Genomic DNA, 26,529 nt, shown 5'->3' on the forward strand with positions numbered 1-26,529 from the left:
ATTATTTTGGATTTTTTTTTACCAAACATGAACTTTTATAAATGCTGACAATCTTGAACTCTCTTGCACTAAAACGATCAAATTTGAAATGGAGTGGAGTGATACTATTAGGATCTTCACCCCGAGTCATATTTTCATTTGCCTCATACAGGGTCTTCAAAAAATGCAGATACTTTGATCTCATGAAAAAATGAGTGGAACTCAATTTTTTCAAATGGAACACCCTGTATATTTCAACATTTTTGAGCTCTACATCTAATTTTAGATTAACTTTGTTCAGATAATACTATTTCTATTTTGATCCGTTTTCGAGATAAACTGTTTCTAACGGAAAATGAACGGTTTTACTCGAAACGGTTTCCTTGTTCATCACTCATTTTTGTAAAACAGATTTCATTTGCTGTTTTTCAATTAGTCACAGATAATACAATGAATATATAATTATTAAAATACTCCTCAACCATCGAATGAAACTTCTCTTCAAACAATAGTTTTATTAAAGCTGAAACACGAACTGAAAATAATAAACCCATAAATTAATGAGTTAATTTAATCGTCAGTGTATTTCAGAATATGTTCAAACACATCTCCACCTCTACTTAAACAAACATGTAATCTCTTCAAAAGATTGTCATGTGTAGCGCTTCTGATTGTCTATTGAAAGTAGTGGTAACTCTCGATTTCATATCTTCCATTGTTGTTATTGAAGTAGAGTAAACCATATTTTTAATGAAACCCCACACGAAATAATCTAATGGATTGCCATCTGATGTTCTAGGAGGCCAACGAAAAGGTCCATTATTAACAATCCATCTGTCTTCGAAGATTTCATAAAACTCGATATAAAAATTGACTCGTTCTTTATGGCACAAAATACATTGAATTGCCATCTTTCTTGAAAACCCTTTTAGCGGACAACATGGGGATTTTCTGGCGCCCAATAATGACTGTTGTTTCTATTGAAAACTCCATTTTCTGTGAACTTGACCTCATCTGTCCAAATGATATTGTCAAGGAAATGTTCATCCTCTTGAGTCTTGACAAGTAACCATTCAAAGAATTCCACTCTACGAGGTAAATCAGTCTCTTTCAAATGTTGGACACAATAGAACTTATAGGGATGCCATTTATGCTTATTAAGAATTTGACAAATTGTCACTTAGGGTATACCTATCTCCCTTTCAGCCTCGTGCAGAGAACATTTGGAAATGCATGAAAGTATCCCAAAACTGTTATACCATTGTCATCATCATCCACTTTAGTCTTCTCACGAATGATTTTTGGACGGAAGGTTCCATTCAACCTACAGTTTTTTAGTAGTCGATTTATCACATTATTATTCGGCTTCGGAAGTTGTGGATATCTTTCATGAAATACTCGGCATGTTCTACTTGCAATTCTATTGCACTCACCATAAATTATCAATAAATTCAAGAAATCTTCATTACTGTAACATAATCTTGACATTATTCTATTATAATTGGTAGCTATCACAATCAGTCAAAACCACCAACGAATGTCTGACGTTAAATAATTGGTTTCATTTATTTTTCCAAAGCACATTATTAAAAAATATTAATGTGTACTGTTGTACGTTAGAGACCAATACCTCAATGTATACAAATTGTAACTTTTTCTAAGGTAGGTACATACCAATTTCGAATTGACTGATCTGAGACAGTTAAAAACCTGGATTAAAAAGAAATATTACTAAGTATGAAAAAAATGTTGAATATCCAAAATAAGTGATGAATTCAAAAAAACAAACAAGAAAACCACGTCAGTTTCCATTTGAAACAGTTCATCTCGAAATCGGTTCAAAATAGAAATAGTATTATCTGAACAAAGTTGATCTAAAATTGGATGTAGAGCTCAAAAATGTTGAAATATACAGGGTGTTCCATTTGAAAAAATTGAGTTCCACTCATTATTTCATGAGATCAAAGTATCTGCATTTTTTGAAGACCCTGTATGAGGCATATGAAAATATGACTCGGAGTGAAGATCCTCATAGTATCACTCCACTCCATTTCAAATTTGATCGTTTTAGCGCAAGAGAGTTCAAGATTATCAGCATTTATGAAAGTTCATGTTTGGTAAAAAAAATATCGAAATTAATTTATATCTTCTAAACGGTAATAGATAGGTATATGGAAATAGTATATGAATTTGTTCATAAAGTGATAATGAATCATAACATGATATTATATACGGGGTATTCCATTTGAAAAATCAAAGAAGCCGCTACTTTATAGTAGAAGCGACAACGCCGCTTCGTCTAAATATTTTAGGCGTGTAGGTCATGTTGATTTATGCATACTGTGGAATTTTCAGGTTGATCCGTTAAATAGTTTATTAGAAACGGCTAATTAACGCTCATCGTGAAAAGCCCTGTATATGCATATTGCATTCGTAGCATCTGTCTCTGTGTTTTGTTTCATTTGTATTTTGTAGGGTTTATAAACACAATTGAACTAAAAAATGTCATTCCTTACTTCAACATTTCCTGAAATTGAACCTCTATAGCTGTTGCCCGACGTGCTAATGCGTCAACTACCAATGAAAATAAAAAATATGATTACTCCGTTGTCCGAATCGTTTTTCCAAGGGAACTGAAATTTCTCTTTGTCTTTGTGGCGTTTGCAAGGGTCGGAAGTGCTGAACGTTTTCTACTTGGACCGTATACTGCCCTGTTTTGGACCGCATCAAAGTTTACTACCGGAAAACCTCTACGAGTTAATTGGAGACGCTCCATAAACATCAAATGATTCATTACTGACATGTTGACTGATGTGAGTTTTTTTCTGTGGAGAGCAGAAGCGTTGAAAATTCACAAACAAAAATTATATTTTCAGGAAAATCTGTTTTTCGATAAAAGTGAAATGTTGAAGCTATTGATATAGTCGAAGTAACCGGTATAGTGCATAATTGAAGCTGTCGGCGATCTCAAAGGCCAAAAAAAAACAATACAGAGAAATAAAGCCGCTGCCAACTAGTCTACGTGGAATGTAGACTTGGCGGTTCGTATTGGATGTTTTTTACTAACCGAGTTTTATGATTGGCTGAAGTCATGTTACGGTGACGAATAGAATGCGAGGATGGTTATAAGAGTCGTGTTGTCAATGTTCAGTTCAGGAACTGATTGCGATTTGAATGTTGGAATTCGATATTGGTGCAGTTATAATTGCTTAAATTTTTTTTAATCTGTTTATAATGTGGCATCCTTGGACAAGTACTAACAGTAGTAAAGATACACGCAGACAACGCAGAACAACGCAGAACAACGCAGACTTTTTCATGTGTAGTGATTCCAATAGCGATCGTGAACGATGCGAAAAAGAGATACCAGTGAATAAGATTCGGATGCATTTGAATATTGAAACACAGAGAGTATGTTTCAACTTATATAAGAATCTACATCTAAAGTTTGGTTTCGAGGGAAACAAACTATTACAAGCAACATCAAATTTGGCCGAAATTCCTTTCTCAACTGTACGTAAAATAGTCAAAAACAAACCTTATGAACGCAAGACGCGATGTGATACGGACGCAAGACGCGATTATTAGATGTTCATCTAATAAAATTATTGAAAAAACAATATACGACTGTTACAAAAGCAATGAGATACCTACAATTGAAATCATAAGGAAGAAATTGAATACTTCCGGCCATAACGTGAGCTGCTGTCACAAAACTCTTTAGAATTGAATAAAGAAACTAATAGGATTCAGATTTGAAATAGTAAACAAACGTCAAGCAATTATGGAAAACAGAAGAATAGTGAAACAAATACTTAGAACAAATAACTAAATATAGACAAGAACAACGGCAAATTTACTATTTGAACGAAACTTGGTATGACACTCATGAAACAGTTACGAAATGGTGGACTGATGGTTCGAGAATGTGTACGCCTAACATGCCTGCGAACTAAGGATCGCGACTAATCATTGTGCATTGCGGAGGAAGTAAAGGATGGGTTTATGTGCAAAAAAATTAAGAACTGCAATGTTGAAGGGGTTATATTTTTAGGAGTGATTAATTTTTGGGAAAGAAAGTTTTTGGCTTTCTACCACTCCATCTGATAGAAAAAAAAGGGATGAGAGAATCTTCCAAAGAAAGAAAGGAAGTAATCAATTTGAAAATAAGTAACTCTATACATGGATGTGTAGATCGTAATTCATGAATGAAGTGTGTGTATTTTCTATAATGTTACCCAATTTGGTACTGAAGAGCCTTAGGGCAAGTGTCTTAAGGCGAAACATCGGAGTATATCACCAGTGAGGGTGACAGTGTTCCATGTGAGTGCAATTTATTACCATTCATTCAAAGTAGAACTCATGTGAATGATATCTGATTTTTATTCAACAACGAATGTTTGAAACACAAACTGAGTAGAGAAAAGTATCTTCGGTATAATTCAGTGTTCATATAGAAGTATTTGTTTCGAAACAATTTTTTTCTTTCGTGTAATTCAATGTTTATATGGAAGTAGCTGTTTCAGGAGGACTTTCTTTCAGTTTGTGTCTGAAAGTTACTTCTTTGCATGATCTACACATCCATGTATAGAGTTACTTATTTTCAAATTGATTATTTCCTTCCTTTCTTTGTAAGATTCTCTCATCCTTTTTTTTGTATCAGATGGAGTAGTACAAAGTCAAAAACTTGCAATGTTGACTATCATAAGAACATGGAAGCTAATATTTTTGAGGAATGGTTTGAAAACACATTGATCCCAAATTTGGATGTGAATAGTGTAATAGTTCTTGACAACGCTTTCTATCATTCGCGACAACTCACCAAAGTACCGAATGAAAATTCGGGGAAAGATAAAATAAAACGTTTTTTGATGGATGACAATTTGTATTTTGAAAATTACTGTACCAAAAACCAACTACTCGAAGTTTTACAGACAAAAACATTTGAAAAAGTGTATGCCCTTGAGAGTATTGCTGAAATGTATGTATCTCAGACTCCGAAATACTTACCTAATTCTGATCGGACCAGTGATTATCATTATTGATGCAAAAATAGATAGTTTATTGTTGAGTGGCAAGTAATTTCGTTCATACCAACTGATGAATCGCAACAATTTCTTAGTTACCAATTGCACAATAGTTTCTACGAGTGCAGGTATTGATAACAGTAATGTTAGAAACCCAGATTTGAAATCACTCTAATTGCACCTCGGCTCGAAGCGGAATAAAAAATAAAAGTAGTTTCGAGTATTGATTGGCTGCACTTAACCTGTTGGCGAGTGAAAGTTCAATGCTCCTGTTTGTTACGTAACAATATACGCGTTGAAACTCAAAGTACGATTGAATGTTAAATGAGTATACGAACTGACTGATTATGGCATTTGAAATTAATAATGTAGTTGAACATGTTCTTGCTTGGAAAAAATTGACCGATGTGAAAATTATTCAACGGAATGGAAAAGATAATTTTTGAATACATCATGTGTACCAGGTTGTCTCAGTTCATAGACGTATAATTTCAATTTAATTTAGAGGGTCACATTTTTTTTGGAAGATTTCTATATTTTGTGTTTAGTGATGGAAAAGTTGACAGCCATTCTCATCAGTCTACTGTACAGTGATGAAACAGTTAACCTCTTGAGGGATATAAGCACACATGTGTACATTTGGTTCAAAGTCGATTTACATCATGATATTATTGGTTCAAATGTGCCCAGAGGCTACAGTTCTGGCTGTTTGCCGTTCTTCCTTATTACGCATATGCAATATGAGTCAGATTCGCTTCATACTACCTGTTGCCGGCTAGAAGGGGTTCCTGCATGTTTTGAGGTTATATTCACCAATTTACCTCTTCATTTCGTCAGCAACATAATTGAGTTTTGGAAAAATAAAAATAGGTAAGTGTTTCGAGAACTTGTTAGCTTATAATTCATCACTAGAAACATGTAATTGTGTTGGTATCTTCAACCGTATGCTCGATGAAGTATATGGCCGCATATGTGTACATTGTGCAAATGTGTGCTGAATATACAGTGTGTCCAAGATAAGGATCCTAAGCATGGGAATCTCAGTACCTGTTGGAGATACAGCTAGGTTAAATTAGGAAAAAGTTGTGTTCTTTAAAGCTTATTTACATGCCGTTTAGAAACTTGAAGAATTTTCATGGCCTGCTGAGATATTTGGGAAAAACGAGAATTTGACAATATCAATACACGATGGTATTTTTAGTTTTCATATCCGACGTTTCGTTTTCAAAAAACCATCATCAACTTTATTTTTTTAAATAGCCCGAAAAAAAAGTACACCCTGTATCTGATTCCATTTTTTATTACGAATTCAACGATGTAACACATGCCATTGTTTTCTTTTTAGTTTAAGGGAAAATTGCATTTTTTCTATTTTTAAAATGTATTTTTAAGTAGGTTAATAATGATTTTTTTAAAGTAATGAAAACAACAAAGAAATTAACGCATTTTTTATTTATTTCAAAGGAGGTGTTCAAACAGGTTTCCGTTATTTTCCAAACATAAGTATGATCTTCTAAGGGTAGAACTTAAAACATCACGTAACATCTCTGGTGTAATACTGTTAAATGCGACAGTTACACATTCTCGTAACTGCTGTTCAGTTTCAAAAGAATGTTGGTAAACCCGGTTTTTAACAAAACCCCATATGAAGAAGTCCAGAGGAGTTAAGTCAGGGGATCGCGCTGGCCAAGACACTTCACTAAAGGTTCCAATCCACCTTCCAGGAAATCGCTGCGAAAGATACTCTCGAACTTGTCTAGAATTATGTGCAGGAGCACCGTCTTGTTGAAACCAACAGTTATTGACCTGTGCCAGAGGTAAATTATCTAAACAGTCTTCTACATAGTTTTGCAATAAATGATGGTATCGTTCGGCGGTCAAAGAATTATAGTAAAAAAACGGACCTAGTATTTTAGTTCCTACAATTGCACACCACATATTAAACCCAAAACGTTCTTGATGTCTTGATATTTTCTTAACACGCGGATTTTGCTGAGCCCAGTAATGCGTATTGCGGCGGTTGAAGATACCATTATTAGTGACCATAATTTCGTCGGACCATATTATTTTTGAAGGGAAATTATAATCTTCTTCACACGCGCGTGTATACCATTCGCAAAAATTTCGGCGCCGTTCGAAATCCCCTGGTTTAAGTCCTTGGCAAATCCTAAATTTATAGGGGTGATATCTATTTTTACGCAAAATAAATTGAGCTGTGGATTTGGCTACTCCTACATTATTTTCGATTTGCCTAGTTGATATTTCAGGGTTCTCAACAACTGCTTGTAAACATTATTTTGGGCTTCTTCTGAAGATTCCCTTTTTCGAGATAAAACAGGCTTTTTAAATGAACCATATTCTTTTAAATTTCGAGCCAGCTCTAAGAAAATGGACTTACATGGCTGCTTTCTTTCTGGATATGTATTAAGATACATTGCTGGTGTATTTACAGTATTTTTGTGGCACAAAATGTAGCACGTTAGCATGTCAAACTTTTCTTCATGGCTATAATGCTCACCCGGCATATTCGACGATAATAACACAATATTATCTATTCAACAATAAACAATAATAACGACAACAGTAACAATAACTCTAAAAACAACAACTCGACAAACAGGCTAACAACAACGACAATTACTGTTTTATCGTGTAATTAAATAATATTTGACAGGCTCGGTGACAGGTATTTACGTCAAAGCATTTGTTTGCAACGCCTACTTAAAGATTTTTTTTGAAATAATTGTAAAAATAAATGTAATTTTCCTTTAAACTAAAAAGAAAACAATGGCATGTGATACATCGTTGCATTCGTAATAAAAAATGGAATCAGATACAGGGTGTACTTTTGTTTCGGGTCATATAAAAAAATAAAGTTGATGATGGTTTCTTGAAAACGAAACGTCGGATATAAAATCTAAAAATACCATCGTGTAGTACCTTAAAAGTGCCAATGAAAAAGTGTTATTCGTTTTTTGATATCTTTTCAAATAAAGTCAGAAAAAAATAAAATTGATATTGTCAAATTTTCGTTTTTCCCAAATATCTCAGCAGGCCATGAAAATTCTTCAAGTTTCTAAACGGCATGTAAATAAGCTTTGAAGAACACAACTTTTTCCTAATTTAACCTAAGCTGTATCTCCAACAGGTACTCAGATTCCCATGCTTAGGATCCTTATCTTGAACACACTGTATAGGTTTGAAAAAATAATATCAGGTATTGTATATAATCCGTTTTCTATTTCAGGCAGGAGATCATAATGAGTGACGAAATACCTGTAAAAACATTTTATGGAACGAGTAAAGGGTCTGTTCGTATTTTGGACTCTATTCAAAATCCAAATAATTCCGATTTGGACGAAATTGAATTGGTGGAGAATGACTATTCAGATGATGATTTTGATGTATCATTTGGTGTGCCTCACCGTCCTACTGAAATCGAAGAGGATGTTTCAGAGTCAAGTGAAGATAGTGAATATGATTTGCCACTCAGTGAAATAGCTAATAGATACAGAGTCAGTTCCGTTTCTGCAACTGATGCTATCCAAGAACCTCTCGTATGGTATTCTGGGAAAGACAATGCCCATAAAGGAAAGGCACCAATATTTCGAGGTCAGCACCTCATCAATGTTACGGGAGATACACCATATGCATTTTTCTCAAAACTATTTCCAGAAGAAATACTTGATCTCACAACTAAAGAAACGATACGTTATGCGATCCAATCAGGAAAACATTCATTCAATGTCAGTGTGAGTGAAATGAAGCATTTTTCTGCTATAAATATTATCATGACGTACATAAAGTATCCGGCATATATTTTCAAAAGAATTGAATAGATTGAAAAGAAATCTTGAATACTATTCAATATTTTTTTCATGTAACTGAATACAAGAATAAACCGAAAAATGGTTATTGCCGAATCGATTTCGGCTACGATTTCATCCAGTCAAGTACGGTCCTGGATCACACTAAATTCGCTACTGTGAGGTATTGATCATTCGAAGGCAACCCCGTGGATGATGATTGTCCCGGCAGCGTTCGCCCTTAAATTCTGGCAGCCCAAAAGCCAATGTCGCACCTTTTCTTTGTTACATCACTTCGGTCCCTCCTCTCCTTTGTCTAATCTAGCCCGGTCGTAAAATTTTGGACGAATAATGCGAACTTCTAGTTTATAGCTAATAAAAGAATTAGAATACCATGCTCTGGGAGAGATAAGTTTGTTTGACTTTATGAGAACTTTAATATGCGAGCCGCTTTTTACGACCAATAACTAACAATGTATGTGCTATAATAAGTGGCGGTTTACTGGGATCAGTACCTTAAATCCATCATTAAAGTCTGCTCCCCAAATGCAAACTTTATTTCTCATGGGAATGCGACAGGGGTTTTCAGTTTCAATCAAGGGACAAAAACTAATCTCATGGTATCATTAGGAAATGAATTACATCTAAGAAATAATCTCCTTATCGCTGAGTGTTTTTTACTATAAGAAAAGGGAATTACTTTGGGAGTGATGGGGGGGTTTATAATGATTACATTAGTTACTACATAACGGGATTTAAATACTAAGGGTCAAAATATAGAAATTTTGCAACTACACACAGCTTCATTACTTTTAACCTAGGAGTCCCTTGCGAAGTTCTTTGGCTTACAGGGACAGGCTTGCCTGGCTATCAGTGGTGCCATCTGTACCACACCGTCAGCGGCTATGGAGATATTTCTAGATCCACCTTCTCTCAACATTTTTCTGGAGAGAGACGCAAGATGGACTGCATACAGACTTGCCAATCGCATAAATCAATTTAATGCCCAGTGCAACAAACAGTTGGTTGTCACTGGAAGTCACAGCATTCTGGAAATGACCTCTGACTTTATGCCTACAACTGTCAACTACGAACTGCCTTATAAAGTACTATTCCCGAGTAGAGAGGACTGGATCCTCCCGGTGAAGGAAATATTAAGAGCAGACAGTTGTTGGTTCACAGATGGATCAAAAACACCTTACGGTTCTGGTGCAGATGTTTTTAGTCGCAGACCCAGGACAGAGATATCTACCTGCCTAGGAACTTAGGCGACTGTATTTCAAGCGGAAATTTACGCTATTGAATTGTGTGCGTAGAGATTGGAAGAATTTAACCTCACACACTAGTCAATAAAAATATTCTCGGATAGTCAAGCGGCTTTGGTAGCTCTTGGCTTCTACCGAGCAACGTCTAAATTGGTAGCAGATTGCCAAAAAATAGTCTGGATTCCTGGTCTGGATTCCTGGCCATACTGGCCTGGAAGGCAATGAGGCTTCTGACTCCCTTGCAAAGGAGGGTGCTGCAAGCAGCTTCATCGGACCAGAACCTGTCATTGGTATTGCTTTAGGCTTTGCCAAACAAACATTGAACACCTGGATGGCAGGAAGATTTATGGACTTCTGGCAGAATCTTCCAGGATTGACTCACTTCAAGCCGTTTATTCACCCTTCGAAGCTTGATACCAAACAGTTGATGGACTACAGTAGGGATGAACTATGACGTCTAACAGGCCTTCTTACAGGTCACTGTCATTTGAATTATCATATGGAGAGACTTGGACTGTCGGAAGACAGTGTGTGTCGCTTCTGTTTGGAAAATGATGAAACAGCAGAGCATATATTTTGTGCCTGCCCCGCTGAGGACCGAATCAGGTTTTTATAGTTTGGCAGAGCCGTACTTTTACCATCTGACCTGAAAGACTATTCACCATACAAAATAATCGGCTTCGTTAAGAAGAGGGTCGAATGAACCCACTCAATATAGACCTAACCTAACCCAAACCCCACGAATCCCTTTTTTACATTGTTAGCATTATAAACCATAAATTGGATTGTCTGTCTCATCATATTTGCGGTGTTTTGTGTACTTCCAACATTGGTTATGCTTGGAGTATAACCTGAATAAAAAAAAATATTTTTCAGTACACCGAAAAGGTCTGATCCTGGTCCACCACAACACCCGTCCGCACGTTTCCCAACTCACAACTCACTGAGAGTCGAAGTTCTACCCGACCCACCATACTACTCAGACCTCTCGCCGACCGACTACCATATTTGAAACCTTCGCTAATCAAAACCAGGTCAAAACGGCCCTCTACGACTTTATCGAATCCCGAGGAAACAATTTTCATACTGACGGAATTCATCGACTTGTATCCATTATTATATGAAAGTAATTGTTTCAAAAAGACTATTTCTTCCAGTTTGTGTCTGAAAGTTACTTCTTTGCATGATCTACACACCTTTGCAAAGAGTTTATTTCGAAATTGATTGCTTTTTCCTAGGAAACAAAAAGTGTTATTTCTCAAAAATTAAATATCCCCTAAAAATATAGCCCTTGGTATAATAAAACGTTTTTAAATGGAATCGAAATATTATTCCGAAGAAATAAAATTCTATTTTAAATTGAAAACAATACGCGACGTACCGTTGATACATCTAACCATGTCAAGTAGGTCGGGTAACTCGGGTGCCGGCTTTGCGGTCTCGTTCCAAGACACGATAGAATTTGTCATTTACGCATTCTATTTTTACGCACTCTATTCAAATTATCGCTCAGGCCAGTCTCAACTCACCTACACTGATGGACAAATACTCCTCTGGCTAATATGACGAAAGGCGTTGGATTATATCCGACATGTGTCAGTGCAGGATTTTCCACAGAAACAATTCATGCATATGCTGTTGGCGATACAATTGCCGGAACCAATTTTCAATCAATGGAATGGGCACACTTGCACACCGGTTTCGGGCTATTTGACCTCACGTCAGTGCAAGGTAGTCATCATCAGCATGAAGTCGATGGTTTTCTATTATTTAAAATCGAATTCCTTTCAGAGTATCATTCCTCGAACAAGACTGAATCGAACGACAAACAACATATTTGTCATCGCTCCATCTGCCCGTAAACGAGGTACTAACGAATCGCATATCCGAATAACCGAGTTCTTTGTATAAGGAAAAAATCTTCACATTTAGTAAAGGGGCATACTTGAAGACTGGCTGTAAGTCAAATCATCCAAAAGAACAATTCGTCATTCAGTCTTCAAGTATACCCGCTTACTATATGTGAAGTATTTTGTTCATTCAATCCTGCATCAATGCTCGTTGAACTCGTCACAAAGGACGAAATACTTGAGGTTATAAACTCATTACCGAATAAAAAAATCTACAGGTCCGGACGAAATTCCGAATTCAGTAATTGAAGACACCAGTGAAATAATTACACCAAATTTCGAGCATATCATCAATCTGTCCGTATTGCAGGGTGAATTTTCCTCTAGCCTCAAATTAGCCTCTATAATTCTTATTTTTAAACAAAGGTGATCCAAGTAATATTGAGAATTATAGACCAATCGCTTTACTGAGCATGTTTTCTAAACTGATAGAGAAAGTAATGGACACGATAGAATTTGTGCAATATATCAATAACAAAATGGACTCTGGCGAACTTGTGAACTCAATTTTGTTTGATCTTACTAGAGCTTTCGACTCAGTCGATATTTCTTCCATATCTGATAAATTGAGTAACTTTAGTGCCCGCGGCCCAATCAATGATTTGATCGTGTCCTTCCTCGAACGAAGAAAGTTCATTGTTAAGATTAATGACGTCATCTCAGAGGAATTTGAAACAGATATTGGTACACCCCAGGGAAGCGTACTCGGTCCTCTAATTTTCCTCATTTTCATCAACGATCCTTCCATTCACATATATCAAGGAAAGGTTCTTATGTATGTAGATGATACTTGCATTACTGTGTCAGATACTTCATCTGAAAGACTATCCGTAAAGTTCAACACAATCCTAATAGAGTTCAAGGACTGGTGCTTCAAAAATAAACTTATGATTGATCATAATAAGACGGAATATATACATATTTATAGCAAACATAGAACACCTTTGCATTCACCGCACTCATTTGAAGGAGTGTCAATTGAGCCATCCATAATGGTGAAGTTCTTAGGAACACAACTCATATTTCATTTATTGTGTGGGGTCAAGCGTCCGAACTACAAAGAGTGTTTGTGTTGCAAAAACGTATTATCAGACGTATTTTCTGCTTATCTTATAGAACAGCATGCAGAGACACTTTCAAAAAAAGTTTAATTTCTCTTTTCTTCATTATGATTTCCTACCACGTAGTAACGGCTACATCCATCAATCAATTGACTAATTAATCATCATCTTCATCACGTTCGTTATACTTGAATTATTTCCTTTAAAATAAAAAAAAATTAGCTACGCTCGACAATGTCGAAATGACATTTTTTTAAAACTTTGCTGCCCTCCCCTTTCTTTACGTCACTCTCAAATTGTCAGATTACTGGAATATACACGTTTTAGCAGGTAATTAACTCACCCTACCTTAATCTGACGCGCTCGAGAATTTCTGATGATCAATTTTTTTTTAGTAATTTGATCGTTTATCCCTCACAGGCGGCCTTATATCTGGGGCTCATATTTGGTGAAGGTTCTTAACCGGTTACAAGGTATCCCCTGTATATTAATCTGCTGCGCTTTAGTAAATCCCAAAATATCCGCTTGGGCTCCCCTATTATTATCTTTGTGATGGTCTTGTGATTTTTCACAGGCGGTGAAGTATGCATCACTGAAATACCTGATTAAAAATTCGGTTTTTGACTCGATATTTCATAACATTCAAGAATGTCATCTTTTTTCAACCAGTATTTATGTTTGTCATTTGATAGTTTCCGTTGAAACCTAGGAATTTATCAATGAAATTTTGAGGTCTTGTGGTATTACTATCGATAATTTTCAATCAATATTTGTAAAATAATTCCAAAAAAAATACTCCACTACAGCTCTGTACTTACAGTGGCTTGTTAAATATCATCAAACACCCCTGCTATGCCAACAAAAGATACCCGTCTACTTCATTCGATTTTTTAATTTATACCCTCCCATTGTTATCGCTTCAAACTGATTGCTCGTCAAGTCTTCGTCGAAAAAAAAAACTTGATAACGATTTGTATCAACACTCCCGAAAGCGTGAAAGCCCTTTTACTTTGAATTAATATATTTTATCGTGTTGGCTGCTTCCTGCCTTTTAATGAAAGCATTTTCGAATCTGTGCTCGCAGATAGAATACATTTTAAATTTATTTGAACGGAAACAGGCAATTTGATGAAACGAAGTTGCCGTAACTGATGCAATGATGGAAATGGAAAGCAGGCAGGAAAATGACGACAAAATGTCGTCGGTTGGGACTGCCTGCCATTCTAATTTCGAAGAAATTTCCCCTCGATTCCAGTCGATTTGAAATGAACGCAATGACGTTTTCTCCCTTAGAAAACTCCATTCCAACATTTCAATCTAGGATCTTTCTTTTGATTAAAGTTCATAGGAGTTTATTTAAATGTTCCTATCTTCATTCGGGTTTGAAGCCGTCGTAGTTTGGAACCGCATCCTAAACGATGATTCACCGATGACTCGGGTCATCTGTGAATCATCAAGATGAATAAACCTCTGAAGAAGCCAGCCACTCGTGCTGGTGAAACGTCAGGATGCAGATCCAAACTACGACGGCCTTCAAACCAGAATGAAGATAATAATACTGAAAAGTTTGAAGGTGGTTGACAATGTTTCGTGGTGTATTTCATCAGTTCGGACTTCCATTGTCGAATATAATAAAAATTGATTCGAAATTCCTGAAAAAAATTAAAAAGATCAACTGAAAATAACAATTTTATTCAACAAAAACTGAAATTACAAACAAATAACATACAAGCAACAACCAAAAAAATAATAAAAAACCGAAATATCAATAAAAGCTGAAAAAAGAAAAACAAAAAATTAAAAGATTCCAAACGTCACGACGGTTCGATTGTTAGTATCCACAATCGTCTTCGGGTGATAACTGGACTTTTTCCTCCGAAATCTGACTATTTATAGGTCATTCAAGTGCTTTCACCTATCCCCTCTTCTCTCTCCGCTTTATTGGTTTTAGCGGGAGATGACCATATGGTACGTATCTCTACGCTAGCTTGACTGAATGCGTTGTTGGACAACATATTCGCGGCTTCTTTGAATGTTCTCCTAAACCAGTGTTCCTCCTTGTGAATGATTTCAGCTTGAGCCCGCTTGATGTTATGTTGATGAGTCCAAACATGCTCTGCTATTCCGGATTTGCTGGTTTCTCCTCACTGTGTGTGTTTCTTGTTCTCACCAGTGCGAACTTTCAATGGCCTCTTAGTTTCACCGATGTATGATTCTCCGCACTCGCAGGGTATCCGGTAAATGCAATTCTTGGAATCGCAGTCCGCGTTTGGTAGCCTGGTTTTCGTGAGGCTGCTACGGATAGTGTTCCCAGATCTGAAGCATGTCCTGATGTTATACTTGGACCCAATCCTTGGATTATTCTTTCCGATAATCCTCTGATGTAGGGAAGTACAAGTACTGGTTGTGGCGGCTTCTCTTCCTTATTGAGCTCTTGCTGTCTTCTAGCTAAAACCTGTTCTACCATCACTCTGGAGTAACCATTCCGTTGAAGGTCATTTTTGATGACGACTAGTTCCTTTTCGAGACCTTCCTTTGTATTACAGAGCCCGAAAGCACGGTCTAGTAGTGTATTGATGACTCCTCTCTTAGTCGATTGATGGTGGTTGGATTTCTGTTTCAGATATTGTCCTGTGTGAGTGGGTTTTCGATATACAGATGTTTCCCATTTATTGTCGGTCCTCTTCACCAATACGTCTAAGAAAGGCAATTCGTTGTGGACTTTCTTCTCCATTATGAAAGTGATGGAAGGACTTACGTTGTTGATGTGCTTCAGGAAAGTGTCTAGTTCTGCATTCCCATGGTTCCCCATTATAAAGCTGTCGTCTACGTATCTCAGCCAGAATATAGGCTTCTTATGGGCTTCTTCAATGGCCAGAGTTTCAAACCACTCCATATATATATATATATATATATATATATATATATTATATATATATATATATATATATATATATATATATATATATATATATATATTATATATATATATATATATTGGCTATAACCGGTGAAAGTGGCGATCCAATTGGCAATCCCTCATCTTGCGTAAAGATTTCGTCCTTCAGTTGGAAGTAGCAGTTTCGTACACAGCATCCTAGTAATTCCATGATTACTTGTATCGGTAAGTTTGTTCCATCTTTCAGGTCTCCATCTTCGGATAGCTTCTTCTGTATGATTTGAAGTGCTTCTTCGACAGGAACGTTGGTGTAAAGGATGGACAAGTTCTGAGTGGCTAAATCTCTGGAGCTAATGATCGTGTGGATTTTGGATAATCCATACAAGTGAGGGGGCTTGCTGTGATGCGGTGTTAGTGATGATCTCTCTTTTTCTGAAAAATAGACATGGTGTTTTTCCAAAGTTTGGTACAGCTTCCTTTCAATTGATGCAGTAGGGTCTCGAACGATCTTCGTTCTTCGTGTGTTTTTGTTTCTGAAGAACCTCTTCGATCTTCAAATCAATTTATATTATATTAGACAATGGAAGTCCGAACTGATGAAATACAACACTGAAAAGCCTTTACCAATTTATCAGTTCAATCAAATTTAAACTAATGTCATTGTTCAGAAGGTAGTAATTGTAAGAAATAATAATAAGAATGATAAAAAATGAGCAGGGATGTCCACTAACACCTGAGGCCTTTGGTGAGTTGCGCCACCACTTACCCGAGCAACTGGTGCAAAACCGAACTGGCAGCCTAGGCACACTATTCTTCCTCCGGTGACGGCCGTAGGTTTACAGGACTAACTCCTGGTAGACAACAAAAAAATCGGTTCCTACTAATCGAGGAAGGGGATCCCACAATCGACTCGTTCGGAGGGGTTAGATGCAAGGTGGTGGGGCCCATAACGATGACTTGCCTACCGATGACAACCCTGGCAGTCAATGGACGCTTTGACTGGACGCATGAGCTAAGAGCTTATGTATTGCTACGAGAATAGTGAGCCTGCACGAAGAGGGTACATGGCAAAATGGATGGTCTGTGGTGTGAAACACATCCGGAGCATGCCGCCTTTTCCGCCCAAAACCTTAGGTATTACGTATCCTATCTTCGGTGGCAGGGCTGTAGCTCCTGCCTAGCCTGCTAACGAAGTAGAAGTGACCACCCGTTGGCACGGTTGGAGAGGGGACTCGCATTATGCCACCAATGGAGATAATCACGCAAGGCGCTCCACAGAATCAGACTCCTGGAGCCACAAGAAGTGGCTTGTTTGTATGCAGATGTTCATGATGTGCGGTTCGGAAGATTGAACGGCGTGAAAACAAGATGGAGGCTAAGATCACGTCGGCGAGACAACACGCGTCTCGTATCCAATGGGTGATGGATTACGGGGCAGCCAATAGGCCTTTCACTTCCGCAGTGCGGCGAATAGTCGCCAAACTACGATATATCCAACACACTTGGAGCCAAGGCGTCCTGCTGACCACCAAACAGCACTGGTTTGATGGGATACGAATGCTTGTGGCCGCTAAGAAGTCGCTAGTGAGGCGAGCGAGAAGTATCGCGAAAAACCGCGGGAAACTTTCTCGCTTAATCCGAGAGCCTTCACGTATTGTGGATGAACCGCCGACCGCGGATGAGGTGGAATCCTTCTGGAAAGACATCTATGATGTACAGTACAAGCGTAACCTCTCTATGACCTTGATGCCTTGTGGTACAGGATGAAATAGTGAGATGCCTTGTACAAGTGATACCACTCCTGTCAGGCTAGAGAGAATTAAGGCGATTCCCTCAGCCCCCTTCTGAAATGCTCGAGGATATAAATGTGGTACAACCCGCGGAAACCGGAGGCACAGGGTCACTCATTTGTTTTATATGGATGATCTTAAACTTCATGTCTCTGGAGAAGAGGATCTCAATCAGTCCTTGTGGGTGGTGGAAGAGTACACGCATGCTTTCGGTTTGAAATTCGGAAATGTGCAACGGTCCATCTCAAAAAAGGACGATGCGAGGGTTACAGAGAGGATGTGCAGCTCGTAGATGGAAGTATCCTGCACCATCTGGATGCCGGAAAGACGTATATATACCTCGGGGTGAGACAATGCCACTCACAGGAGGTAAACGCAGTGAGGAAGTCTCTCCGCGGCAAGTATCAGCAAGGTCATCGGAACTGTCGGGGAAGAACAAAGTTAGTTGCTACAACGAATATGTTTGCCGTTCTGATCTTACTCTACTCTTTTCGAGTATTGAAGTGGACTCGGGAAGAACTGTATCAGTTTGACGTAAAAACCCAAGCACCTTCATAGGAGTTTGCATTCCAAATAGTCTGTTCCAGGGTTCGTACACCTTCTCTGAATGTTCCGCGACCGTGAGTGATCAGGGATTGGAGCATTTCTTTTAACGGCAGCTGCCTGAGTAGCTGGTAAAATCGGTTTAGTTTTCGACACTGAACGAGGTGATTAAAACTCCGTCACCGAATTGCCGTCAAACGAAAACCCTATATGAAAGCCGCAGAGATCACGTCACTTCTGCGACAACACAAGGCACCTTCTTCAACAACATTGAAGACTTTTGCTTATCAAGCGCCTGACTTTCACCGTCCTCAGGTCGAGTGGGCTAAAGTCGGAAAGTGAGGGGTTCATCATGGCCTGCCAGGACGGTGTCTTCAACACCTTAGGCTGCCGCAGTGCTTTCTATTTCGAAAACAGTATTGTTGAGTCCCATAGCAAACAAAAATCAATGATAACGTTGGAGATTCGATGTTGATTTGCCTAAAAAAGGTGCTAATAGTATCAAAGTTTTCTAACGAATCTTGTTTCGGGTGCCCATCTTGTGTAGATGGGTACAAAATATTTTTACGAATTGAAGTGTATATTTGTATTATCTAACGATCCAGAAGAATTTGTTTCAACTTGTCTACTGATTTTTTCATGATGCAGATAGGATACATTAATAACTCATTCGAAATATGATCTGTTTCTATATTATCTACTGAATATAATTGAAATCCAAGAGAAGATGAAGGAATGGAGAAATCAAAAATACGAAGACCGATATTTTTGGTAACGAATGTAACAATTAACATAAAATATAGAGGTTTAAATTCACTAATTCACAATGGAAACAAATTATGACAACCTGAAATGAAAAAAAGGTATGAGTTAGAAGAAATACGAACTGACAGTAACTTTTACATTATATTTACTTCTTACACCGGTTCATCTATTTAGTTCAACATTTTCTTCACAGAACATTTACAAATGATACATTCCTAAATAATGTAATCTTCTCGAAGCAAACTAGTAGTTTGTTGTTTGAAAACTTCGAAGGAAGTTTGTGAAAAACAGTTAACTTTATAATCGCTGAACGATTCAAATAATTGAGTTCTAGTGCGAGAAAGGATTATACGTGCCGTAGTTCAACACTTCTCGTGAGCTTGTATTTAGCTCTTTTAATCTATTATACGAAAGTTTAGAGAAATCACGAGAGAAATTCATAATCTGTAAAACGATGCAATTGCTGACAAGTTGCGTGAATAATTACTTATTTCCGATGATGAAACGACGCTTTTTCTTCCACCATTTTGAAATTATCCTCCACAGATAAAATACAACTACTTCTCGAAACAGTTTGGATATGCACTTTTTGTTATGTCCCTGAGTTCCCTCAGTGATTCAATTTTCATCTCATCAATCGTCACAACACCGTCCTTCCATGAGTCTCTTCATTTTTGGGAAGAGAAAAAAGTCGCAGAGGGTCAAATCTGGTGAATAAGGTGGCTGAGGCATGATTACGGTGTTGTTTCTGGAACAAACTTTCTGAACAAGCAACGACGAGTGAGCAGGTGCATAATCATGATGCAAAAACCATGAATTGTTTTTCTACAATGTCGGACGAATTTTTGTATTGTTTCTCGCAAGCGGTAGATAACTTCAAGATAATACAGTGAGCAAAACATTGATATTTGATAGAACTTGACGTGCATTTTTTTGAATTGGCTCTCCTGGACTGTTCCATTGAGACGATTAGACTTTGGATTCGATGTCATAACCGCATACCCATGATTCGTCACTAGTTATGACACCTTCAAGCAAATCTGGATCACCGTCATTCAACAATTCCTAAGCGGTGCTCATGCGACGGTTTTTTGATCGCTGGTATGCTGGGGCATCCAGGTCGTCATTCACATATTCTTGACCTTCTGTAAAAAGCTCATACCACATTTTTCTGACTCAGAGTACAATCCACTTATGCCACTGTCAACATTTCAAGTGTTTTTGAGCACTTGATTCAATTTTTTTTTACATAATCACCGATAATTTTACAACTATATTACAAATTGTTATGGATAAAAAAAATAAAAAAAAAAATTACGGAATGAGATATAGAAAATATATTAATGAAAAAAAATTAAATAATACATTACACAATGAAAACTGGGAGTCAGTATACTGAACAGAAAATCCAAATACTGCTATGGAAAAATTTATTGATGTTCTAACAAACGCTATTGAAAAATGTGAACAACACAAAATTTGCAACATGGTTAACGAATACCCTATTGAAATACATCCACCGTAAAAACGATTTGTTTGCGGAACTGAATAACAACCCACACAACAATTGGAACACTATTATAAAAATAAATTCACCAATTTAATGAAAAGAGCTAAGCACTACTACTACCGAGAAGAAATTAAAAATAACTCATGCAATTCAAAAAAACTCTGGAATAAACTGCAGAACATCACTGGTGAAAAACAATCTGAAAAACAAATACAGAGTATAAAAAATGACAAAGATGAATTATTGAATGGAAAGAGGGAAATTGTGAACGAATTCAATAACAGATTCATTGAAACTGGTAAAAAAATGGCTGAACAAATTATTAGGAACCCAAATTTTAAAACAAACACAACACGACTAACAAATTCTATAGGTATCTGTCCTACCGATACGACTGCAGTAAAGAATCTCATCAATGAACTGAAAAATAAAAAATCCTTAGGAGAAGATCAAATACGAGCAGAAAGACTAAAACAAATCGCAGGCAATATCGTTCCTCTCACTCATATCTTGAATCGATGTCTAGATAAGGAAATTCTCTCAAACTTCTCTCAAAAAATCAGTATCAAAAAATGTTTTTCAGAAATATTGAATTTCTCTATTTGTTTAAAACAATTTAATGAAAAAATTACGTAAAACATTCATATCCCATGTTAATAACTGGCATTGTTTAATGTGAAAACAGACATAGCTAAATATCAATTGAAAAAAAACAAATTATCAACAATTTTTAGATAATAATATAGTTATGAAAAATCATAATCAACAAATTAATAAATCTTTATAAACTTTTATCGCAGGATCGTATGAAGTATATATATCAAAAGAGCTCCACGAAGTTTAAAATTTATAGGCCAATTATTTATACCTTCTATCCCATTATTTATGCCAACGGAGATTGGGAAAAAGTTTGTTAGTTAACAATTGAATAACTTTTTGAAAAATGGTGATAAAACTTTTTTTCTACGGGACTCGATTCATTCAAGTGTTAAGAAGATACTAGAATTTTTTCAAATTTTTAAAATGACATTTTATGTTATGAAAAAATTATTTGTTTTGATAAACTCTCTTCAGCGGAATTTTCCTCCTCTTTGACGACAAAAAACTAAATACCATTTTTTTTAAATTTCATATTGTTAATAACAATTGCAATTTTTTACCTGCACCAAAATCCTTCAACAACATTTTTCTAGAGGTGATTCCGAATCGAATGAGCTATCGCTTATATTTTTAGGACCTTTATCTCTATTTTTCATGTTTTTGAACTTGTTGATTAGGCTATTGACACTGATGGCTTGACCACAGAAATATGACGCCGCCAGACCAAAATCCACACCAAATAGTGCCTTTTTGGGATTCATTGGAGACTCTTAGATCTCACGTGGGTTGGTATCGACCAAAATTTGGTAATTTTGTTTGTTCACGCACCGATTTATCATCGTTGAAGATGAGTTTTCGATGAAAATTAGGGTCAGTTGCCAACTGCTCCAGAGCCCATTCAGCTAACACAAGTTGATGTCTATAGTCGTTTACCTTGAGTTCCTGGGCAGTTGAATTTTGTGACCCAAGTCACGACGCAAAATTAGCCAAGCTGTGGCTACTCTACTCACTCTCACAAACAGCGGCGATATTTTCAGCAGATCTTGCGATTCGTCGACGTACGGGTGTTGTTCAATCGTTTACTGAACCGGTGGACTCAAATTTCTCCACTAAACTGCGAATAGTGCTCTCAGTAGGGCGATTATGGCGACCGTAAAATGGGCGACGCGCGCGGTACGTTGCCCGCACAGATCACCCATTTTGATAAAACAATGTAGCTTCAACAAGATGACCATTATTGATTGTCGAAGTTCAGAAATCTCTACTGGAGTCATGAAGTCGTCATGAAATTTTTATTTCCTCACTGAAATGAATTCGATCAACAGGTTCAGATATCAATATATTCGCAGCCACATGTTTGTTTGAAGAAAATTCAACTCTATTTCGATTTTTTCGATCAATCTACGTGTGTAGAATCAATATTCGCTTTGGTGTTATGATTCAGCTCTTTTTCCAATGATCGAGTTTCATCTGGTGTGAACCCAGTGTCGGTTAGATCTACGAACATATCGAAAAACTTATGGTCACAAAACTTTTCTGAACTTTGGGCCCGTTTTCGTATCTTGGGAGGTCTGAATAAACCCGTTAAAGTTTTCTCTTCTGCCTCAAATTTTTTTATGAATAGTCCCACCAACTTTTTCACGAACCTCGTGAGTCCAAAGTTTAAAATTGTATTGAATGAAATTTAAATGATAATTCTGTATACAATTACCCAGATAGACATTTCCAATATCCCTCTCACAATACTGAAATTTCCTTTTCATATTAATCCATTTCTGTCTTCTATTAGAAATTTTTCGCGACACCTCGTATATGCTAGGGTCGTTGACTGCTTGATTGATGGTCATGAAAAACCCTTACCTAACTCCTCGAGGCAGAATTAGTTCACAAATGAGATTACTCGATGTATTTCGTGACGAAACAGATGAAATTCATACTGTCATTATGCAATTTGTGTTTCGATAATTAATGACCATCATTATTATAATTAATTATTGCGTAGCGGTGTGGCGGAGTGAAACGCAGGAGGAGTGCTATTGTTCCGAACGTACAAACATAATAACCCATTATGTTTTTAATAACTATTATAGTGTTAACCCCAATGAGTCGTTGCAAATATAGTTTGGCTAGGAACATATCAATCGATAATCAAGAACCAATTGAAAGTCGAAAGGAGTTGTGAACTCCTACTGACGCAACGTTCGCTAGTTATACAGGGTGAGTTTGAAAACTTCCCACCCTTAATATCTTCCTTCCAGTAAACAATATGAGGAATCAAAAAACAGGTAAATTATATTGTCAAGGGGGAAGTTTTCAAATTGACACCCTGTATATCGCAACAAGCCTAACGATGTAGTCATAAAATTGTATGGAAAAGCATCTCAAGCAATATCTTTTTGAAGTGAAACTTTTTCACGCGCGCTTGACGTTGCCACTAATTTCAGCAGGAGATTTCGAAGTAAATTTCGTGTCCGAAGATGGACAACTCTAGGTAAACTTTCTACAAGATTAATAAGAACTACAAATGAACAATATCCGAAATTAGCCACCGCAAGATATGACACGAAAATCGAATCAGTTTTCTCTAGATATCTTTTTAATTTTTATTCGGAATTATACGTATCTTATATTCTCATAAATCTTCCTTTGTTTAATGTTGGAGGAGTTCAAAGCCAAAAAACTAAAATAAAAAGAATGGTATATTCAATTTCCCCATCAAAGCAGAAGGCATATTATAACCACAATCAGGATGAAAACAGGTCACTGTTCAACAAAATAGTTATTTATGTATCAAGGGAATTAGGAGGGCCTTAATTACCGATGGCAAAGTTTGCGTCCCGAGGGCCTCTGGCCCGAGGGACAGCAATTGCCTGAGGTTATTAAGGCTTATTAATTCCCGTGGTACATAGATAATTTTATTTCTGACCGATTTCAATAAAATTTTGTTCATTTTTGAAACGGAAAAACGTACCAATTCATTACCTTCCCGGTATATTTGAATCAGGTACCGTTGATTATAGTAGAGTTTTCTTGTTGCTAGGTTGTTGCTATGTTACTTGTTTATAAACAGAACTTTGTTATCAAGCTGTGTTTGCGGTGAAAACGTGTTTTCTACCCCAAATATAATGGAGGATATTTTGAAAAAAGCTGAACAAGCAAGAGAATCATTAATTCCATCGAAAAGTGAAGCCGTATACCAAAAAGAATACAAGATATATCTGGACTGGCTGACACGGAAAAATGTTATGCCAAAAGATGTCACTGAAACTGTATTTCTGGCATATTTTCAAGAACTGGTAAGGAATTTTCTATGTTTTTCGGTAGATTTGGTAGTAATTGTGTTTATTCGTTTCAGTCAGAAACGTATAGTCCGAATTCTTTATGGACTAAATGGTCAATGCTAAAATCGATGGTGACTATACATGAGAAACGAGATATCACCAAGTTCAATGAACTACAGGCTTTTTTGAAACGGAAGAGTAAGAGTTATAGGCCGAAAAAGTCTGCTGTTTTATCTCCTAAAGATGTTATCAGATTCCTAAAGGACGCTCCTAAAGATATTCATTTATTGCATAAGGTAATTTTTTTCTTATTTTCCTTTTTGTGTGTATTTATTTCCTTTTTTTGTTATAGGTTGTTTTGATTATGGGTTATTTTGGAGGATGCAGAAGTCAGGAACTTGGAAGTCAGGAAGTCAGGATTGCCAAACTCATCTTCCTATACGGGACATTGCCTTCGTCGCACTTCTGCTACTGCTCTAGCCAATGCAGGAGCAACTATGACTAACTTAAAAAGACACGGAGGTTGGAAAAGTTCTACGGTGGCGGAGGAGTATTTGGAGGATAGCATCGAATTGAGAAATAAAACGGCGCGTATGTTGTCTACTTTGTCATCAGAAGAGGCAGGTACCTCGACTGTAGTGAACAGAAGCTCCAGCCATACAAAAGAAGAAATTGTTTCCAGTGGCGGAAGTAATTTTCAGGGAACATTTCAAAATTGTACATTTATTATTTGTAATGACGTGAATAAATAAAATATGGTTCAGTTTTCATTTCTATTTATTTTTACTTGTGAAAGGTAGGGGGAATTATAAAATCTATAATGTCCCAAGGGAGTTATGACCCTCTTTATTGATAGCGTAACTATGACGATATAAGCTTATAACATCTCGGTCAGAAATAAACGCATTTATATCATATCAGGATATATTTTTTTCGAATGTCCAATCAGAATTGACCACCAAATGTGTATGTATCGAATGTTTATAGAAATAGGAGTGGATCCCCCCTGAACTTCCAAACAATTCTAAGAAATATAAATGCAAAAAAAGTCAAATTAATTATTAGCAATTTTTTAATTTATAATAAAATAGAGCTATGAAAAAACAAGATAAGTAGAAGAGAGTAGAGGAAAAACAGAGAATCATGAAAAATGTCAAAAGTAAAAAAACAAGTTTAGAATATTTATTACGTAGGATCCCATCTTTAACATTTTCCATCCTGGGTGCTTCTTAACCGAGGCAGCATTTCGGTTTGTTTTCATGCACTGGAACGAGAAGAGTCTATACCTTCTATAAATAACGGTCTAGCGCACAGAAGAATACATCGATGAGAAGATGGACAAATAGAAAAAAAAAAATAACAAGGAAAGAAAATGGAGTACAATATTGTGTAAAACAAGACTCTCGTACTCCCCAGACAAAGTTTTTGTTACGGTCAACACAGTAATAAAAAGAATACTGGTCATAATAACGCCAAACCTGGAAGCTGCGACCAAAACTAAGAAGAAGAACAAGAAGGAGAAGAAGAATATATTATGTTAATTTGAAAATTAGGATTTGTTCCAAAATGTTCGAAAATATGTAAAAAGTAGATAATATAACAATATACACAATATAACTGTATCAATATGTTTTTTGAACCTCATGTATGCGAAAGATATTCAAAAAATGCAAAAACGTTTGTAGCAATCATTTAAAGATAATCAACCCACGAAGTTTTTCATTTATCAACTGTTGCAAAGTATTTTTTCTGTATTTTTGCGTGAAAATTATAGCTTTCATCTTCAACATCTACAGCAACAAGGATTCCATCACAGAATGTCGAGTTATTTTTATATTCGTCAATTTTCCACTCAACCAATCATTTGATACGATTCGCAGCCGTGGAGGGAAAAAGCTTTTGAAATGTGTCCAACACAAAGACTGCGGAATATTTCAATAAACTCTATGGCTTTCATCCGCAAAATGTCCCTGTCAGGCGCAGACCCTTTGCGTAACTTACGGGTATTCAAAACTCTGGTATGATTCTGAAGAAATTTTATACGCCGCATAATATAAACAGCGTGGCCAAATGAAAAAAAACAAACTCTTCAT

The 26,529-nt window shown here is 36.6% G+C and overlaps 3 protein-coding genes across 5 annotated transcripts in view; 2 read left to right on the forward strand and 1 right to left on the reverse strand.

Annotated features, from left to right (window-relative positions):
* Nucleotides 1-26,529, reverse strand: part of LOC111502769 (growth factor receptor-bound protein 14) — a 339,060-nt gene that overhangs the window by 137,735 nt on the left and 174,796 nt on the right. The window lies entirely within an intron of this gene.
* On the forward strand, nt 5,383-9,332 carry LOC141482136 (uncharacterized). Its single transcript, XM_074174854.1, has 2 exons — nt 5,383-5,876; nt 8,254-9,332. The coding sequence occupies exons 1-2, from the start codon at nt 5,557-5,559 to the stop codon at nt 8,843-8,845; spliced, it is 912 nt and encodes a 303-aa protein (XP_074030955.1). The 5' UTR covers nt 5,383-5,556; the 3' UTR covers nt 8,846-9,332.
* Nucleotides 23,937-25,259, forward strand: LOC141482137 (uncharacterized). The gene is made up of 3 exons (XM_074174855.1): nt 23,937-24,451; nt 24,511-24,732; nt 24,789-25,259. Exons 1-3 carry the CDS (start codon nt 24,281-24,283, stop codon nt 24,939-24,941), a joined length of 546 nt encoding a protein of 181 aa, XP_074030956.1. The 5' UTR covers nt 23,937-24,280; the 3' UTR covers nt 24,942-25,259.

The sequence above is a fragment of the Leptinotarsa decemlineata genome, unplaced genomic scaffold, assembly GCF_025532065.1.
Source record: "Leptinotarsa decemlineata unplaced genomic scaffold, Ldec_3_MD MMD2_tig00000882_RagTag_RagTag, whole genome shotgun sequence".
NCBI lineage: Eukaryota > Metazoa > Arthropoda > Insecta > Coleoptera > Chrysomelidae > Leptinotarsa > Leptinotarsa decemlineata.

What these genes read in the sequence shown, in the direction of transcription:
- LOC141482136 (XM_074174854.1), top strand. Translation starts at nt 5,557, where the DNA reads ATGGAAAAGTTGACAGCCATTCTCATCAGTCTACTGTACAGTGATGAA. An exon ending in TTTTGGAAAAATAAAAATAG is followed by an intron (nt 5,877 to 8,253) that starts GTAAGTGTTTCG and finishes TTTCTATTTCAG; the next exon opens with GCAGGAGATCATAATGAGTG.
- LOC141482137 (XM_074174855.1), top strand. Translation starts at nt 24,281, where the DNA reads ATGGAGGATATTTTGAAAAAAGCTGAACAAGCAAGAGAATCATTAATT. An exon ending in TGGCATATTTTCAAGAACTG is followed by an intron (nt 24,452 to 24,510) that starts GTAAGGAATTTT and finishes TATTCGTTTCAG; the next exon opens with TCAGAAACGTATAGTCCGAA. An exon ending in ATATTCATTTATTGCATAAG is followed by an intron (nt 24,733 to 24,788) that starts GTAATTTTTTTC and finishes TTTTTGTTATAG; the next exon opens with GTTGTTTTGATTATGGGTTA.